Source organism: Centroberyx affinis, unplaced genomic scaffold, assembly GCF_046629955.1.
Source record: "Centroberyx affinis isolate AG114_WGS23_722 - 3 ecotype Tasmania unplaced genomic scaffold, CSIRO-AGI_Caff_v1 ptg000501l_1, whole genome shotgun sequence".
In the NCBI taxonomy this organism is placed as follows: domain Eukaryota; kingdom Metazoa; phylum Chordata; class Actinopteri; order Beryciformes; family Berycidae; genus Centroberyx; species Centroberyx affinis.
Window position 1 is genome coordinate 152193 of NW_027279154.1, and position 19781 is coordinate 171973.

The 19781-nt window shown below is 41.5% G+C and overlaps 2 protein-coding genes across 2 annotated transcripts; both read right to left on the reverse strand.

Moving 5' to 3' along the window:
- Positions 1 to 498: 498 nt before the first annotated feature.
- Positions 499 to 13493, reverse strand: LOC139642627 (equilibrative nucleobase transporter 1-like). Its single transcript, XM_071517554.1, has 12 exons — positions 13304 to 13493; positions 9316 to 9445; positions 8230 to 8276; positions 7350 to 7426; positions 7132 to 7224; positions 5479 to 5618; positions 4788 to 4939; positions 3650 to 3793; positions 2850 to 2957; positions 2569 to 2755; positions 1152 to 1275; positions 499 to 645 (listed from the first exon to the last, which is right to left on the reverse strand). The coding sequence occupies exons 1-12, from the start codon at positions 13491 to 13493 to the stop codon at positions 499 to 501; spliced, it is 1539 nt and encodes a 512-aa protein (XP_071373655.1).
- Positions 13494 to 15761: 2268 nt separating this feature from the next.
- Positions 15762 to 19716, reverse strand: LOC139642625 (uncharacterized). Its single transcript, XM_071517552.1, has 4 exons — positions 19422 to 19716; positions 17972 to 18066; positions 17335 to 17434; positions 15762 to 17195 (listed from the first exon to the last, which is right to left on the reverse strand). The coding sequence occupies exons 1-4, from the start codon at positions 19687 to 19689 to the stop codon at positions 16393 to 16395; spliced, it is 1266 nt and encodes a 421-aa protein (XP_071373653.1). The 5' UTR covers positions 19690 to 19716; the 3' UTR covers positions 15762 to 16392.
- Between the last annotated feature and the right edge of the window lie 65 nt (positions 19717 to 19781).

Below are 19781 nucleotides of genomic sequence, written 5' to 3' on the forward strand. Positions count from 1 at the left end.
TCGTCGTCGGGACCCCGGCCAAAATCTCGGACGGATCATCGGGAACAAATCGGCGGCCAGCTAGTGGCACTGGCCGGAACCGTGGTCCCGGGAAACTTCGGGAAGGTCGGCAATAAGCCGTCAGCGTGATGAAACCTCCATGCTTGTTTGTGTCGCTCTCAGAACAGAGGGGCTTCAGGTGGACTGAGCCCGCGCATATGCATCGACATAAACGGTGATATGATATAATTGTATAGATTCTACTTTAGCTTCAGCTTACATGCATGATATTGGTCAGCCTGCTTACTGTGTGGGAGAAATGGGCTCCTGATCTCAGCGGAGAAACTAGACGGCGGAGAAAACGAAACTGAAATTTCTGGCTCTGTGATCCTATGATGTGCCACGTGCCATGGCCGACCAATGGTGTAACTTGAGCACAAGAAGGAGCAGTGAAAATTAGCTTTGTCCAATAAAAGTATTTTACAAGCTGGAAAAAAAAAAATGTGTATGATTCCCCCTCTATGACTTGGCTTTGGGCAGTTTGGTGCCGAGAGTGGCGACGGTCTGGGTGTCCTCTCTCTGGCGGGCCAGTTTCCTACAGTGGATGAAGATGTAGATAGGATGGATAAACACCAGCAGAGTGAGAAGTGTCAGAGCAATGTCCACCTGCAACAGATCAAAACAATAAAAAATCACTCAGAGTGGGAAGTCGATTTTCTTAAACATTCAAAAAACATAAATCTTGTGCCCTAAAAATTTTCGTACATCTTTACTGAGAATGAAAGCTCTGTCATTTTTCCGTCAGTTGAATTTCAGATGTTTTGAAACTAGTAAATTAAGAATGAAATGGGATCCTAACCGTGGCACAAACTAAAAGCTTGGGTCTTTTCTCAAAATGTGTTTTTGTGTCCTCTATGGCGCAAGGAGGATGGATAAAGACCCAGGAAATTTACTTTGTCACCCGAGGGTGCATCAGATGCTGACGAGAATGAGAACGAATGGGAATCCCCAAGATTTACTGTGAGAACAACGCAACAGTCTGTACTACAGACATTGAACAGCTGTGCTTCTTGCAACTTGGAAGAATGTGTCGAATTCTTGGATTTGATATTCGCTCCTTGTTTCCTTCGTCCATCTACCACTTGAGCTTGATTCTTGTCTGGGACACTCACAAAAAAGGGGTCTCCTCCCAAGGTTCCTTTGACCAGGGCGACACAGGGGTACTGGAGCAGAGAGAAGGCAGCAGACAGAGACATCACCAGGCCGTACAGCTTCCCAAAGTGACATGCTGGGAAACTGAGAGAGAGAGCGAGAGAGAGAGAGAGAGAGAGAGAGAGAGATGTCTTTTCCACAGGTATGTCAGGTACTGTGTGAAACATTCAATAAACACTCAAGCTCAGATTTGCTCACTCACTCATACAATGAATCAAGTTTGTAATTCATCATGAAGTGCAACAGAATTCAAAATTACAAGACAGGGAACATCCCCCCCCTCCCCTCCCCTCCCCAAAATGTTTGACATTTTTGTATTAATCCTCAAGTAGCGTCAGGCTAGTTAAACATCCAGAGAGCGGAGAAACCGTGGAAGTATTGTAGAAACGGGACAACAGCAGGAGAAACAGCAGCCTGACCAAGGAGGTTAACAACAGCCTGTTTGATACAGACCCAGTGTTTTGCTTTGATTTAACTTGCTCATTGTCACAGAGAGTGTATGGTGGCCAGCAGGGACAAAGTTTGAGAACAGGCAAGAACCAAAGATTGTATATAATATCTAACAGAACTGTATCCAATTCCGGTCACTCGGTCACTCGCGTAATTTCCGGTGTTTACCGGCATTTTTATACAGAGTTCCCAATCGAAAGCTAAGTGACGTAAATTCACACACATTTCAGAAGCTAGGTATCAAATTTCATAAATATCTATACACATTTAAGCATAAAAAACACTAAGTTACGAACTTAGTCACGAACAAGAAGCGGGAAGCCTTAAATCCCACTTTGGGGCGACAGTTACTTCATGTAGAGAATCGGTATTGGCTGATAAATGGAAAAATAAGAGCTTTGAGTACATAGCCTGCACTTCTTACAAGTATCTGTAACATTGTGAAGGTACAGGAAGGGTTAATAAAGGGTTAATATCGACTATAGGTGCGCTATCATCCATTTGCAGGGACTGGAAGAAAATCAATTACAAGTTAAGGTAAAAGCGGTAAAAGACAGATGGAGGATTGTTAATTTATGAGAAACTTAAACGAAAACAGTACAGGCTGAAATATATTGGTATGATTTTTTTGGTCATATGCTGTCCGGACTTGGATACCCTGATGTTATATCTCCTATATCTATATCTTCACAGTCTATAATGTAACCAGGGCATTCATATGTTATCATCACAAAAAGTTACCGGTCAGTGTGGGGGATGATGACTCATTGATTTCACCTTCTTTTGCCGCTTGGCAGGTGTTAATTTCGGACTCTGTGTGAATGCTATTGTTTTGTGTACTCATGCATAAGCGTATGTGTGTGTGTGTGTATGTGTGTATGTGTGTGTGTGTGTGTGTGTGTGTGTGTGTGTGTGTCAGCCACTCACGCAATGCTGATGAAAGCTGCATGACCCCCGTAGAGGAATGAGCGATTGACGACCTGCAGAATGAAGGTGAGGTACTGGAGTGGGAGGACAGTAGAGGAGGCGCACACAGAGAAGAGCAGGCACTGGAGGGAGGTCAGGAGCAGGGAGAGGGAGGAGGAGCGCAGGTCCGCCTCCCACTCCGTTTCTCCTACAGGAGGAGAGGAGAATGAGTAAGACCTTTCTCTTGCGCTCCCCCACACATCCACACACACACACACACATAACGCTGCCCACTGGTTTACCTGGAGCCAGAGGTTTGCCCTTGTGTCTGTCCATGATGAGGCCGTTCCAGGGAGCACACAGCACTCCACACAGCTGGGTGAAGGCAAACGCATTGGTGTACTGACTCACTGGGAGACCAGGGGGGACAGAAAAGTGCCACAGAAAGAGAGAAGCGGACAAAAATAAAAAGGAGGAATTGGGGTTGGATAGTGACAAGGGGAAGAGGAAATGAAAGTTAAGACGAGGGGGGCGAGAAGAAGGATTCAAAACACAGTGAGTTAATAATAGGGATGGGAGGATACACTTATCTCATGATACGATTCGATACGCAATATGGTGTGTACATATAGTGACAACAAAGTCTGACTGTGCAGAATGATGTTTATTTCTGAGCCACAGATCTCTCTAGCGATGGCATTGGCTCGCTAGAATGTAAACAACAATTTAAAAATGTCATTACAAAGTGCAAGTAATATAATTTCGATGGAGAGCTTGTACTATAAAGCAAGGAATCTCTGTCTGTCTGTCTGTGTGTCCTTCGCATATCTCGAGAACCGTTCGTCCGATTGACTTCACACTTGGCAGGTGTATTGCTGGGGACTCAAGGAAGTGCAGTGTCGGATTTGGTGTAATTTGGACACACGACATGTTCAATATTAATAAACAGCGGCGCGAACGGTCACTGCACTAGTGTAGCTAATATCGCGATTCATTTTTCCGCCCCACAATACGCATTTTCACATTTTTGTATTGCGAATTTCGATATATCATCCCATCCCCTGTTAATAAGTAAGGAAAGTAAATGGCTTTGGTGTGTTACCCAGGGTGGGGTCGTTGTTGGCCAGCCGGTTGAGCATGGGGTTGAGGGTCCCGATGAAGAGGTAGTGCCTCAGCTGCATGATGGACAGCCACAGCACGTGCCACAGGAAGAACCAGGACTGCACACAGCTCCGGAAACTAGCGACTGGACAGGGAGTGTGAATTTGTTAACAATTTATCAGACAAAAAACAAATTTTTCTGCTGTGCTTAATTTTTCTGGTTAAAGGAATAGTTCACTCCAAAATGAAAATTCAGTCATTATCTACTCATCCCAATGTCCAGTGTTCCTACACAGTTTGGATATCAAAATTCCAGATTTGGTGTCCAGTATGATTTACACAGATAGTCGTCTTGCCCCTACTAAATCTTCCACATCACTCTATAGATGAAGATTAATCTTCATATCGACAAATATCAGAATATGTGAGATGACTAGGGTCTATAACCACAGAAAATGTGTAGTCATATGTAATATCAGGACAGTTCAGTACAATATTTTTCCATACCTTTCCAAACTTTCCAGACCTGTGTGAACCCTGAATGTCAGTCGAAAGGACACGAAACATAGTTAGTCCCAGCAGTTCTATCTCAGCTTTTTCCCAAACTGTTGAAGTTAGGGACATCTCTTTACAGCTCAAAAAAAAAAGCACAACATGTCCATCAAATTTCTCCAAACAGCTGGTGCAGCACAATCCAAGTGTTTTGTAGCCAAACAATTACACCGTGCATCTAAAAGTCCAATATTTATTTCATTATCTTCAATATGTTCCTCACTGACAATGCTCTGGTCGTGCGCAAAAACCCTTGGCAGAAGACTTTGCTTGCTAATGTAGGATGTGTGCATGACCAGAGCATTGTCAGTTAGGAAAATATAGATACTGAGGAAAATTGGTGGTCGTACGAACTTCAACGACTGACATGGGGGTGAGCAGATAATGACTGAAATTTCATTTTGGGGTGAACTGTTGGATGTTTGTGTTTTTACTTTGCTTGTGCACATGGAAATAAACCATTTTTAGTCTTGTCGGAATGCTATGTTTCTCAAGTTGATGATTTATGTGTAGTCTTTTTTTATAGTAAGTCCTACCATGTGATAACATTACAGATCTGCAGGACAAGGTGGCCACAATAATAATACCTTTCCCTTTGTCCCAGGCCTCTGACCCGTCGTCAGGTGGCGGGGGCGTGTCGTCTGTCTGACTGCACTCCTGCACATCTGGCATCATGGCTCCGCCCCTCCTCCTTTCAAACTCCTCCACGTTGTAAGTGTTGTTCTTCCCACAACTCAACCTGTGTGTCAGGAAGAGTGAAGGCTCGACGTCATTGCGAATGGTCATCAAATGTGGTTATCAATAATATTGCATCTGGATTTAACTGATTAATATTGTATTGCGCAATAGGTAGACAGTAGAGGCAGATGATCTTTAGAGGTTTGGGGGGAAAAACTGCTGAATTTATCTCATGGCTATGAAGCTGAAGTTGTACTGTCATAATGCTAGGCTATGGCCTTAATAATCAACATGACGTCTTTTAATGTCCTCTCAATGCACTTTAATGTCATGAATAGGCTTTAAGCGCATTGAATAAATTTTATTTTTTTATCAAGTGAATCTTCCTCACTCCACCGGTCCTGTGAACGATGTTATACTATTTTTAGTGTTGCTTTTGGTGCTGTATGCTTTTGTAAGTGCTGCTTGTCTTCAAACTGAATCTCCCCCATGGGATAATACAGATTTTGACTGATTGATTTGATTGATTGATTGCTGACCTCAGCTGTACCAGCAGCTGGCAGAGGCTACAGAGTCAGGCAGAGGAATCGCTGTTCTCACCCGTAGGTGTACTGTTCTGGCAGAGGGTAGGGAATGTGGGATCTCGGCATCAGCAGGAAGGTCCTGAGAAGGTGTATGACGCTACAGACGGACAAAACAGAGAAGGAGGAGCGGAGAGAGATTCCCTGTTCATACAGTACCTGGAATGCAGAGAAAAAACTGTTGATTAAACATATAGCTGGATAGATGGGTGAAAGTGTTGGACTCCTAGCAGCAGACCTGGGTACAAATACACAAACCCTGCCTATCTTGTACATTAGGCCAATTGCAATAATAACTGGAGGGCATGTACAGTGTCACAACTGCGTACAATTTTGGCATAGGAAACCGCATACCCACCATACACACAGCTCATTGGCTGTGGCTGTCATTTGATTATAATCAACTGTTAGTTTCCTACCAAGATGGCTGTACCAGAATATTATGAATTAGTGCCATGCTGTTGTAGCAGAACCAGGTCTCCACAGCTCAAAATGGACCCCAGAGTAACATTCTTTCCCAGGAACAAAAATGACCCTTCACCTTTAAAGCTGCAAAAGTGTCACCTTGACGCTGACCAAGACTAAGGGGGGATCTCCTCCACCAATCAGACAACTCTTCTGAAATTTACAAGTTTTATCTACAAGCCACATCAGACTGCAGACCAGGATCTCCCTCACACACACAGACTCACACAAATCAAATTAAAATAACAAGATTTCTTTGTATCTGGATGGGAAGAGTTCTATTGAATTGATGTTGGACAATTAGTCACATTAGATAATTAAATACATTTTGTATCATGTTACCAAAAGGATCAGGAATTGCTTTCTCCCTTCTCTTTTTAGTTCTGTAGGAAACCACCACCTTTCTGGATAGAGCCATAAAAGTCGTAAATCCATAAATTCTTTTCATTCTTGGTTTAGTCTTCTTCTCTCCTTTGTATTTCCTAATGTCTCCAATGAGTTTTAGAATAGTGTGAATTATATACTAAATTGGTTAATCATATATGCTTAAGTGTTTTAATTATCCTCCCAAATGGACCCAGTTATTCCCCTGGGACCACACTGCTACCTAAGGTCTGACTATATTTACCCATTCTTGGCCCCCACATCGATAATTATGTTCTATTTCATTGTTTCCCTATATCAACCACCAAAGTTACTATGTATTTGTGATTTAAATATTAAGATTATAAAGTATGTATCTAGGCTATTCTGCTAAAAAAACTCTGTTCACAGCAAAGTTTGAACAGTGAAAGTTGTATTGTCTAATCATGTTTCATGTAATGGTTTTATGCAATCCACAAGTGTTTGTTTACAGGTAACATAATGTTCACCGATTGACAACAATATTTGGTTGAGTATGTAAAATCCAAACGCGTTATTCTAAAACTTTACCATTACATAGGCTGGTTACTAAAGTAGTTGAGAGAGGTATCCTCTTGATCAAAGTTTCATATATCCATACCTTTACTAAATTCTAAATTTGATATTTTCGACTCTACAAGCTACACTGTATGGAAATATTTCAATACCAGATGTTTCTGCTTTTTTAAATAATAAACAGTGGAGTGACAGAGGAAAGATAGATAGGAAAGAAAGATAGGAAAGATAGGGGGGGTGACATGGAAAAAGTTTGTTTAGCCCCACTGACATGGCTGTACAATGTTACCTTGATGATGAGGAAGACGGCTGAGGAGGAGTCAAAGGCACCGTTGTAGAGGGTGATGACGGTGGAGCGATGGGCAGCGAACAGGTTGCCCACCTACCAGACACACAGAGACACACAGACAGCTCATCAGTATTCATAAAGTATTCAGAATAGCATCAGTTCTGTTTACGACTGGAACTACGTTAGGATGCCATACTAAGATACTTTTGAGTATTCACCTGCATGTTAGTCAAAAGGAGCTGAATCCCTCCCACAGCGATGCAGGACAAGGCGGGGAAAAGCAGCACAGAATGCGCTACATGATAGTGGAAGGGAAATTACAAATTCAAATTCATCAAACTTTATTGTCCTTCCAACAAGTTCACAAAGCGTTTCCCTGATTATATGGTTCTGACAAGCTTGTGAGCTTAGTCGTATCCCTTTGGCTTTAGAAAAAACAATTAAGGCGCCTCTGAGTATGTGTACTCATTAACTCACTGTGCTTCTTAATAAGATGAGGTGCTAATTGTGACAACCTTTTTCCCATGGTGGCCATTTTGAACTTGTGTAGCTCTACCTGGAACAGTAAGTAGGCCTACAACTATGTCCTAGTGTGTATCAAGATGCACATCATACAAACACTGAGAATCAGACAAGCATTTCTTATTTCCCAGATCTGCCACTGAAAAACAAATGAGAAACAAATGGCTCTCAAGAATCCAGAGGGATGTAAGAGCTAGCCAATATAGCTAACTGGCTAGCTGGCTAGAGTTTCCCCACCCCGAGCATGATGTCTGTTCAAAATGGCCGCCTTGGGAATGTCAGTTGGGTAGAGAAGTTCTGAACCAACTGAATACCAAACCTAGGCACTAGGTCTAAACAGGAAACAAAGCAACCTCTGAGCTGACTATTATTTTGAAAAACATTCTTTTGAGTAATATCATTCGGAATATTTTCGTAGGCCAATTCTTTTCAATGTGCAAGCTTTAATGGGGTGGAGTGGGGGCTGCCCAACAATTAGATATTACCATAGTTTAGTGAAGTGAATTGCTTGGAATAGTGGTGTGATGGTATAACTTGCACCATGCTATGTGTGTGTGTATGTGTGTGTGTGTCTACCTGCACTGGAGAAGGCCACCATAAGGGTTCCAGTTGTGTACAAAGATCTGCAGAGAGAAATAAGACAACATTTACAACTGTCATATCAGTCTCTCTCATATTCACCCGCCAAATCATCAGCGTACAAATGTGGGTAAGCTCCGTTTCACAAATAAAAAGGTAGGTGGGTTTATCCTCCAATAATTCCACATTGAGATCCTTTTATCTGTCACATTTTCTCTGTCTGTCTTGCTTTCACGGGTCGGCCTACCTTTGAATCAGACGACCTTATTTCACCTGTGACCAAGATAAACATGTATTCACATTCACTATACTAATGTAAGAAAAAGTTTGGTTTGCATAAGAAAACGTTCATGACTATCTCCCGCTGGTCAGAAATTATCCTCTAATCTGCGATGCCACACTGATTTACAGCTGGAGAGAACATTAATTAGCAAAGGTGGAAAAGTTGACTGTGATTTGTTTGAGGAGCATGGCAGTTTCTGGTTTGGAACAAGAAGCTTATTTGAATGTAAAATGACGTCACCGATCGGAGTCCTAGTTCTCTGATCAAATTTTCTTCTTTGCTAGAAAGTTGATGATATTTGCAAATAACCTTAATATTGACCTAGGATATACATGGCCTTGGTTAGGAGGATTCTTCAAATGAGTGGTATATTGTGTTTGAATGTAATCTCTGTCAGGCACTCCCTACTTTTATCTCTGTGACCCTGAACTCAAGCTTTCCTATCTGTTGCAAACTGATATTGATTGATGATAACTTAATTGCAAACTGATATTTCGACATCGCTTTAGGGATGCGTCTTGGCTGACGTTCAGTGAATATAAAAACTTATTTTTGGACTGTTAGGCAGTTGCTGTTTCTACTCAAACCTGCATGAAAAGTTACAAAAACAAAGTTAACTATAAATGCATTTGTTTCAGTATTCTGTCTGAGGTTTGAGTGCCGGCTACTGATTAAGCTGATGGTGAATCAACAGCTATGGTGGTCAATGAACAATGATTTGGACAAGGCGAAGATGCACATGCACTGCACTCTGTAAGATTTTTTTTGTGGTTGGAGAGAGGGAGCTGAACTGAACTCACATTCCCAGCAGTCTGGTTGCCATGGTGCCAAAGCGATCAAACAGGCAGCCATTGAATAGAGTGAGGAAGTTGTTGAGGAAGGAGGCGATGGTGAAGACCAGCGAGAACTGCTCATCCTGACTGCTGCAGTCTGTAGGAGAGAGAGAGAGAGAGAGAGAGAGAGAGAGAGAGAGGGAGAGAGAGAGAGAGAGAGAATGAGAGAGAGAGAGAGAGAGAGCTTGGCACCCATACATAGACTGAACCGGAAAAGAAGTCGCTTTTAACAGCAACAACTTCCACTCACACTCACTATCTTGCTAAGCAAAAAAACTTAACATAAAATTTCATAGTGCCTTTAATTTTATACCTGCTATTTTTAGACTGGATTACATATTAATCTCAGTGAGAGATCAGAACTGTAAGTATGTTGTATTGGTCACACACATGAGTACATAGTACTCAGCACTGATTCTTGTGTAACTGCACTAACACTTGTTGATGCATATTGCATATGCATACTGTATTGTCTTTTTATGTAAAGCACATTGTGTTGCCCTGTGTATGAAATGTGCTGTATAAATAAATTTGACTTGACTTGACTTGACTCACATAGACATTTTACATCAGTAGAGATTCCCAACTCCGCTTGCTCCAATCTAATTTGGAGGAATAAAATCCCATATAAAACATTATAAAATGGGAACGTGCCTGGATCAATCCACACAACTACACAATTACATTAAGTGAAAAAAGTCTCATACAAAATTCTTCATCAGTGTTATCCTTCAAAATACATTTGTAATGCAAATGTTCAGCCATGAAATAAGAAATGATAGAACACCTATTTTTTTTTTTTTTTTGTATTTACAGTAAACTGTTCTGGACGAATGGGAAAATGTTTTTGACTGACATTATCGGTTGTGTGTGATCCTTCGTCTCCATGTATGTGACGCCCAATGTGTGTCTTCATGTGTGTGTCGTGTAGTGTGCACAGCTTCCCAATGGGACAGCAAGCATTTACTCAGACTAATTTTTAAGTCTGAACTGCCCTTGTTGGCCAAGACTTCAACAGTCTGACCTAGGTTTAAGGTGCATACCATATAACTGATGACCTTTGTTGTATGTCATCTCTCTTTCTCCCAGATTTCTTGTCTTTCTCCACTGTGAACTGTCTAATGAAGCAGAAATGCCATAAAAATAATCTTTTTAAATGGCATTTCCCCAGAAATGCTAGGAGGATCTGTGGGCATGATGATCCCCCAAGAGGAAATTTTTGAAAATCTGCTTTTAAAAACAAATTTCTTGTGAGTTTTGTAGGTTACACTCGCATGTTATATTTATAAACAGATACTGGTACATGCTGCCTTTACCTCAAAGGGAATGAATGTGGTGTTATGATAATCGATTCTCAGTGGACCAACATTCTCCATTAACAAATTCTGTCATGATCTGCCCCTGTCTGCATGTTCTGCCCCTGTTCCTGGTCCTGGGGCCCGTTCCATAAAGCGCGCTAAGAAAAGTGGGGATTAAAACCCAAAACCTGACTTGAATGAACCTAACAAATCAGTCGGGGCTAAAGCGGTTCCATAAAGGTCAATTCAAGTTCACGCAATCAGACTAATTCGAGACAGGTTCAAGTAGTCAGGATAATTGCGTGTGCACGCCATTCTTAAGCAGCCCGAGAGGTCGAACATGGGTTAAATCGATACACCATGGCAAAAAGCAACGGTAAAGAGGGAGCGGCGATGTTCACGGCCACCGAGCAGCGCTTATTAGTAGAAATACGGTATATGAAGAAATGAAATAATATATAATAACATATAATAACCAAAAAAGGTAATACAGCTGCCATAATCAAAACAAGAGAGAACGCCTGGCAAGAAATTGCTGATTGATTGAATGCGTAAGTAGCAACTAAGAATGTAAAAATGTAGGCTAATAAAATATTTTGATACAACCAAATTAAGTCTTGGGCACAATACATTCAAACAGTTAGTAAGAACAGAAAACCTGTAGGTTATTAAAATCTTATACAAGAATACATAGATATTAAACCTCAAGGCTGCAAATGTATAGCCTACATGTTCACTCGTTTAATATATATATATTATGTATATTTGATGAATGGGGAGGGGGGCACTTTTAAACAGCAACAACTTGCGTGGGGAGAAAAGAACGTGGCAGCAGGTGAAAACTAAATCTAAAAAATATTGTTCAGAATGGTAAGTATGCCTATAGGCTATATAAACACTTAAGCATAATCAGCTTGATGCTAGAACTGTCCAATCTCATGATGTTTATTAATTGCAGCTGCAAAAAAGAAGAGTGAGGGCCACCACCAGCACACTGAACTCCTGCAGAGGAGCCTGGAGCTGAACAAGGGGCCAGTCACTGAGGGAACAGAGGGGGGAACAGCGTCTGAATCCATGCCACCTAGTACTCATCAATGAAAGGACACGCCATGATTGACAAAGAACGACACATGGGTTGAGGTCCTTATTTACTGAATTGATTGAAAAACCATACACCCACTAAACACATCTAAGTTTACTTTTTGACATTGTTTTAAATGTATTAACCAATACATTAACCAATACATTTTTAAACATGGTTTCCTATCGGGCAAATAGAGGCATATGGATTTAGATACTACATTTCTGGTCAATATAATTTTTTGCAAGTGTACTGTTGACTATTTATGTAGCTATTGTCATTCTATTGGGGTAATTTAGATTGAGACATATTTTATGTAGCATACGCCTAAATGCTTGATATCACATACCATATAATTAAACATGTAGGTAAACACGTTTCATTTATCATTGTTTAATTTATTATTTATTATTTATTTAAGTTGATCTTCTATTAACTTTAACTTTATGACTGATAATGCTTAATAAAGTAAAATAATATGGCAGCACGCCAGAAAGTCAGTGGTAAAATCAGGGCTCTGTTACCTGCCTTGTCACCAGTGTTTTGTGTTAGTCTGCTTAGACCTTCTGCCAGGTTTGGAGTCTTTGTTTCGCCTTTTGCCTGTCGGCCTATTTTAGTTTTGCCTTTTGGATCGCCTGCTTTGTTTTTGTTCTTCTGCTTAAGTTCAGCTATTAAAGCTCTGCTTCTACTAAGTTCTCTCTCTGCCGGGCATTTTTATTTTCTGTTTAACTGCTGTTGTACTTTAACCTTTGATGTGATAGTAGACCTTGGTGTAGCCTTTCAAGAAAAAATACAACATACTTACAGTTCTGATCTCTCACTGAGATTAATATGTAATCCAGTCTAAAAATAGCAGGTATAAAATTAAAGGCACTATGAAATTTTATGTTAAGTTTCTTTGCTTAGCAAGATAGTGTGGCATGCTATTTTAAATTTATGAACTATAGTCAGACCAAAAGTAATCATAATGGTGTGAAAATTAGATGAGTGAAGTACTTGTAGGCCTTGTTTTAAAACTGTATTTACAGTCCAGCCCTAATAGTTGCTTCTCAATACAGTCTGGCATCTCTCATAATTTCTCTCAGTTTTTTTCGTCCGAAGGAGCGAGACACTTTTTTTCTGCACACACTGAATAAGAGGCAAGTGTCATATGATTTTATGGAAGGGATGAAAACATTAATGTGGCCTTAAATACTCAATACAGCAAAGTAAGCTGTTGAACAGAGGCGTGTGCATATTGTCAATGGCAACATTACTGCATCCACACATTTCCCAGAGTGCAAATTAGTTTGCTGTGCTGCCCCTTTCAAGCACAGACAGAAGTTACAGCTAGTGCTCAGTCTGTACTGTTATTTATTGACTTCATGCCTTATTTATTGTATCATTATCTTACCTACTATTTGATTTGTGGTGCTATTGGTTTATCTTGTCATTTTATATACTGTGAAGCACTTTGTGAACTGTGTTCTATAAAAATGCTAGTTTTTTTTCTAGTTCTATATCCTAGTGTTTGAAAAAGGTCACCGAGGGCAAAAGGCGGGGTGGGGGTGATTAGATTAGGGCAAGAGTCACTCACCTGTGCTGAGCAGTGTGTCATTGGTACCAGTCGTGTTGACACACAGCGTGCTGAAGTAGCCATCCTCCTTCAGCACAAACACCAGAGAGGCGTAACCAAACACCACGCCGGCAAAACACAGACACTCCAGCATCCCAGAGGCCAGAGTCAGCCTGTAGCGCAGCCTGGGCCCGCCCGTGCACCCCAGCATGCTGCACTCCCTCTCCGCTCCAGGACAGTCACAGGTCAGATGGTGGTCCCACCCAAGGTTTCCTCCTTGGAGAAAGCTCTCTCTCTCTCTCTCTCTATCGTTCCTCTAATTCCTCCTTCAGCAGATTTCTAGACTTCACTTCAGCGTGTCCAGGAGGCGACACAGGGCTTCTGCTGTATCTTTACCAAAATAGAACACAGTTGAGGGAGAAAGTAATTAAGTAATAATTAACTTTTAATTTATTTCATCTCAGTTGCAGCCCAGGCCAAACCACTTTTTGCAACATAGATCATAACTAAATAGTCTGCTTTACTGTTTCACCTCTTTTGTTCATTAACAAGTGGTTGCTCCAGTGTTCTCAATACATGTTGGATGTGTAAAAGGGTGAAAGTAACTAATTATATTTACTCATGTTACTTTACTGTTTGAGTAAGCAATATTGAGTGACAATCATAATCATTGACAAATTGTGGAGCCATTCACAGTGTCCAGTCAGCAAAGAAGATAAGAGTAATCTGGCTTTACTTTGTTTTTGCACTCTATTTGGTAATTTATAATTTTTCCAATTAAAAAATTTCGTTTGTACTCTCATCTTGCAGAATTGCATGGAAAACATCACACCTAACAATGTTCTCTCTTCTGAAAAGTAACAAGTAACATTTACTCTTGAGTACATTTTAAATGAGCTACATTTTACTTTTACTTAAGTAGATTTTTACACCAGTACTTTTACTTCTACTTAAGTAAAATTCCAGCAAAGTAACAGTACTTCTAATTGAGTAGGACTTTCTAGTACTCTTTCCACCACTGGATGTGCATCTACTCCCTGTATAAGCAGAATAGACACTATAATCGACAGTGACATTGATAACCTTCAGTCTAATGGAAGCAGGACCAGTCCACTAACACAGAAAGATCTTATTTTGTCCACATTTAACCGGTGTGGTTTGAGAACAGCAGACACAACAGTGACAGACAGACAGTGCACTAGTTTAGCGGCAGGCGGAGATGACGGTAATCCAGATTAGTTTAGGTAATCTGTCCCTGCGCGTAATGGCACATGGCACTGTGAAAAAAAAAAAACCCGCTCAGAAAATAGACCCTTATATTTTGCCGCAGTTATCAATAAATACGCTATGGTATGGGCATCTGATAATTTAGCTATAAGTGTCATAGACAAAAGATGTCTATTTATATATGCGGAGGAGTTTCAAGTAACCTCAGTCTAATAATAACAACATACATTTCACCAACATTTGCTGTGCCATTTAGGTCTACTTCAGTTTACCTCTGAACTCTCTGTAAGTCTAAATATTATATCCTTCTGTGCTGGGAAGCTGCAGGACAGTAACCCACCTTGTTTCCGAGCCTCAGTCTGTCTCTTTGTCTCATGCAGAGCTGCCTCTCTCTCTCTCTCTCTCTCTCTCCCTCTCTCACTCCACCTGCTCCACTGCGTGGAAACAGTCGCACAGCCGAGTGGAGGACGCACAGAAATCCAGTTATTTACCTACTGGTCGCAACGCCATATGAGTCCCTATTATAACTCGTATAACTCTCGTGAGCTTGCCAATACCCTGTAGCTTTTATGATTTACCATTTTAACCAATTTATATTATTTCTACAATTGTAATAGCATTTCTCGCATAACACATGTATGGCATCTATTACCCTTACGAGAGAGGTCTATAGTAATCTTATAACAAATTTTAGAAGGATACAATCACAGAAATCATCACAAACCCCTATCTATATGACTTTTTTTTTGGATCACATTTATATATGGACCAACACACTGCTCATTTATGTATAGCCTATGTGTACTTATGTGTGCAAGTGTTTGTGAGTTTGCAGTTAGGAGGAAAAAAAAAGTTTTCTTTGACATTCAGTCATTCTGAATTATAATTCATCCCATACGATTTGGACGGCCTCCACCTTTTAGACTTGCCAGTAAACAGCACTCATTCATGTTAATGTGTGCTTATCTTATGTGGTTAACGGTGTGCAAAAAGAGATATTGGTGAATTTGCATTTGGTAAATGTAAAAAAGAAAAAATTAGTTGTTTTCTCATTGACATCCATTCATTACAGTTCGCACAAGATTCTCCCATCTGTTAAACTAATCAGTAAAGACATTTTTATATAACGTGTATTATCACTTTCATTTAACAAATTTCATGCTATAGCTATAAACTCTAAAACAAAGCTATAAACAATAAAACAAAAAAAGTGACAATAGAGAAGCAAATAAGAGGGGCGATACATTCGATGTGGGTCTGATACTGCAAATTTATTTAATTGCAAACCTAAATCAGATATTGGCACATCGCTGTTCTGGACCACAAATTTGATGACTACGATAACTACGATTTCACATTCTTGTTTTCATGTTCAAAAAGTTAAAGATGTGAAATTTGCTTTAATCAAGATTGAAGGCAGAATGAGCGCCAAAAACACAGACATCTTCATTACTGAAACAAGATTTTAGAAGGTCAGTATTCTGGCTGGGGAATTATTGGCATTATCAGAAGGCAAAATTGGGTTAATGCTCCCTCTAGTAGACCTACTGTACTTGTCTCTTCTCTGTCTCACACATACAGTACTGTGCAAAAGTCTTAGGAACCCTAGATTTTTTTTATATACATTTTGTCTTAGATGTTATTTATTTCTTTTCTGCATTAGTGTGTTAGTAGACTGCTCTTTATAGTATTCTTTTTTTTATATTTAGAAACTTTTAATTTCATTATTTTTGAAAGCATCTTCGCTTTAGGGATATTTTTTTTCCATGTGCCTAAGACTTTTGCACAGTACTGCAGACACACACAAGCATGTACACACACATACGCACACACACACACACACACACACACACAGGCACAAAAAACGCAGGCATGTGTCCTCTTCACCTCCGATGGGTCTTCATGTGTGTGTTGAGGTGGGAGCTACGGGAAAACTGGCGGCCGCAGACCTGGCAGGCGAAGGGGCGGAGGCCTGAGTGCAGCAGCTCGTGGCGCCGCAGGTGGCTCCGCCTGATGAAGCTCATCCCGCACTGTCCGCAGTGCTGCGTCCTTTCCCCCGTGTGCGAGAGCCGGTGGCGTTTCATCATGCTCGGGAAAGGGAAGCCCTTCCCGCAATCCTCGCACACGTACTTGATGCACTCGCTGGCTCGAGTGGCCATGAACAAAGGTCCGCTACCGCAGCTCCCACCGCTTCCTATGTGGTTGCCATGGTGACCGGAGGTGTCGCCGTCTGCAATGTGTTGCCCAAATAATGAAAAATCAGGGATGTCCAATGCTGTCGAGGTGTGCTGGTGGTTTTTTGACGGGAGTGAGAAGTTGTAGCATGTCAGCACAGCGGTGTCAGGCAAGGCGCTGTCCGGGGGAAGAGCTCCAGAGTCGGGGAACGTCTGACTCAGCAGCCCCTGGTGGAATTCAAACCCTCCATCTACATCCACAACTGGGGGGTCGAGGTCTGGGCTTTCTGCCTCCCTCTTAATGTGGAGGCACACATCAGTCAGCTGGCCTCGACCTGGGGAGATGCTGAACTGGTGCTGCGTTTCCACAGAGTGTCTGTAGTCTGTGTGGAGCTCTTCGCTGCCCTCTGCAGGTTGACTGCAGAACTGCCACTCTGTCTGTGAGCCGGAGCTCTGTTCAGCTGCCTCCTGTTGCTGGGAAACCGGAGGAGAGGTGGGGGAGCGAGCAGGAGCTGGTGGCAGGGACGGAAGAAACAAAAGTTATCAGAGGTCATGATCACAGAGTCATCATCAAGATCATAATCAGCAGTGATGTGGCTGTAGGTTTTAACTAATTTGCAAATCTGTTTAGATGTGTGCATGTGTGTTAACCTGTGAGCTCTGCTTCTCCTTCAGCAGCTGCCTCCTCCTGCAGTCTCTCATGTTTGATGGTAACTGATTCAGTCTTACAGTCTGCCAACCTTAAGGTTTCCTGTGGCACACAAGACAACAGCGTATTAAAGGGGGAATAAGAAAGAGTTTTACTGACCTACAGCACAAAATGACCATAATGTATCTGCAGGGGGCTGACAGGGTTGTTGATCAATACCAATGACTCAGCAATTACATGGCCAGGTTTTGAGATTTATGGCTGTCTGGCTCTTACTCTGTTTTGGAACATAAACTCCCTGCCTCCGATTCTCTGCTCTAATTAGCTTCCTTGTCTCTATTGTGAAAATGTGACTTTAAAGCTTGTGCCAATTACAGGCCAGTGCCACTAAAGGGGTTGGAGGGCTGAAGGGGGTGGCAGGGGGCCTGTGGCAGAGACTTGTATTGGAGGAGAAAAGTTTGATCAATGTATCCCTCTGGTCGCTGAAAGTGGTCAATAAAGGATATAGATTACTTAAGGCCCCTTTAAGATGTGTGTAACCTATAGTAAATTGGCTATTCTCTTCATTAATGTTATTGTAGACTGACTGGTAACCAGTCAAGTTTGATGGGTCTGGATGAAGTTCTTACAGACACACACCTCCTCGTCCTCCTCTGCAGTTTCTGCTCCATTTTTCCATCCTGCGATGCTCTCCCTCTGACCGGAGTACAGCTGTAGTCCTGCGCCGCTGTTTCCTACAATTTGGTAAACGTGTTCAGTACCATAACATGTAGTGCGATAAATTACTAGTTTAGCCTCAGAAACAATGTTAGATCGCGTTCACTAGTTTCAACTTTTTTTGACGGACTGGGTTGCGATAAATCATGTCATCTGTTAATGCATAGGTCAGGTTGCACTTTTGGCAAATCACCTCGAAAGTGCAATACATTAACTAAAACATGTTTGATTTAATTTTCACAAAAAACCTGGCTTCATGCACCCACATTTTTATGACACCTGTCACCTGGGTGTAGCACTCCATTCACAATAACAGAGCTTTGATTGACAAGTTGATAGCCAATCAGGTGACCACTGCATGTACATTGTAAACAGTGTTGGACAGATGCTGGCAAGCATATGAAAGCACCTGTGAATGCGGTGACGTATTGCAGATTGTTTCTTATTTGAATTGATTGAAGGAATGGCATCAGGTGTCAACCGAGCAAACTTAGTGTCAACTGTCAAGTAAAATTAAAATTCAGATTGCAGTCCATATGTGCCAATGAAATACCAAAGCTCACCCTAAATTTCCCTCCTGGGCTTTGTGCAGGTTAGTTGACACCCTGGTTTTACACAACGACAATGAGGCCTATCTGCGATTCATTCATCATTTTGGCAGTGTCATCATTAGCTTCTCAAAACAGTAGAACTAACGTTAGCTTGCAGTCAGAAAAGAGCGCGTGCGGTGAGAAGGAATGTGGTGGGTTTGCTGGAACTAGGAAAAGTGGGAAAATAGCCTACATCAAATAATATTATTGTTATTATAAAATATACGTCAGGAATTTCACCCAAATTCTAAAGTGAACCCAAACCATGAAACCATGCAGACCAAGTCTAGATTTTGAATTTCATACAGTGTTTACTGAAGATATCACAAACCCCCGATTCTGAATATTGATTCACGCTACTTTACAGCCCAAATGCTACACAATACGCAGAAAGCTGGGAAATTGGATGGGATGGGCCTTTAAAGCCTGCTGTTGTTTGGCATCACACCCTCCCACTCCCCCACCACTTCCCACTTTCCTGCACAACTATTTATTGTCAAAATGGGGGTCTGGGTTGTAGTATTGCCCACAGTTAAAAGGCGACAAAGTTGCGACAGAGCTCAAACTGACTTTATACTCCTAAATATGTTTGTGTATCAGAATAAAAATTAGCATAGGCATTACTTGACCTATTTTCTGTGGACAGATCGTTCGTGGGGGGCCGTCGTCCAAATTTTGGCAGAAATTGAAGGAGGCACATCAGACAGACGTGTCCGATAACGGACGCATGGGATATTGTTTATGCCTATCGCTGTCTACATCGTCCAGCACACACAGCTTACCGTTTTCTGCGTCGTTTAGAGTCTCATCGAGTAAATCGTTAACAGGATGATGTAGATTCACTCCCTGGTGTGCGTTAGTTTGTTGTACGGCTCTCAGTTTATTCCTCAGGATGCCGTTATCGTGCTTCTCCCGGCTCAGCTCCAAACGCAGGACGGCAAAGTAATCGGCCATTAGTCTGTTGATCTCTGTCACAGCAGAAACGGCTAGTTTCTCCATGATGGAGGACAGCTGAGAGTGAAACATGGTCAGTTCTGCCATGCTTGGCATAGCTCAACAACAAGCTGATATTTGAAGTGAAGGGGAATACTGTTTTTGTAAAATTCATTAGTAGGCTGCTGTGTGAAGAAAGATGGAAATCG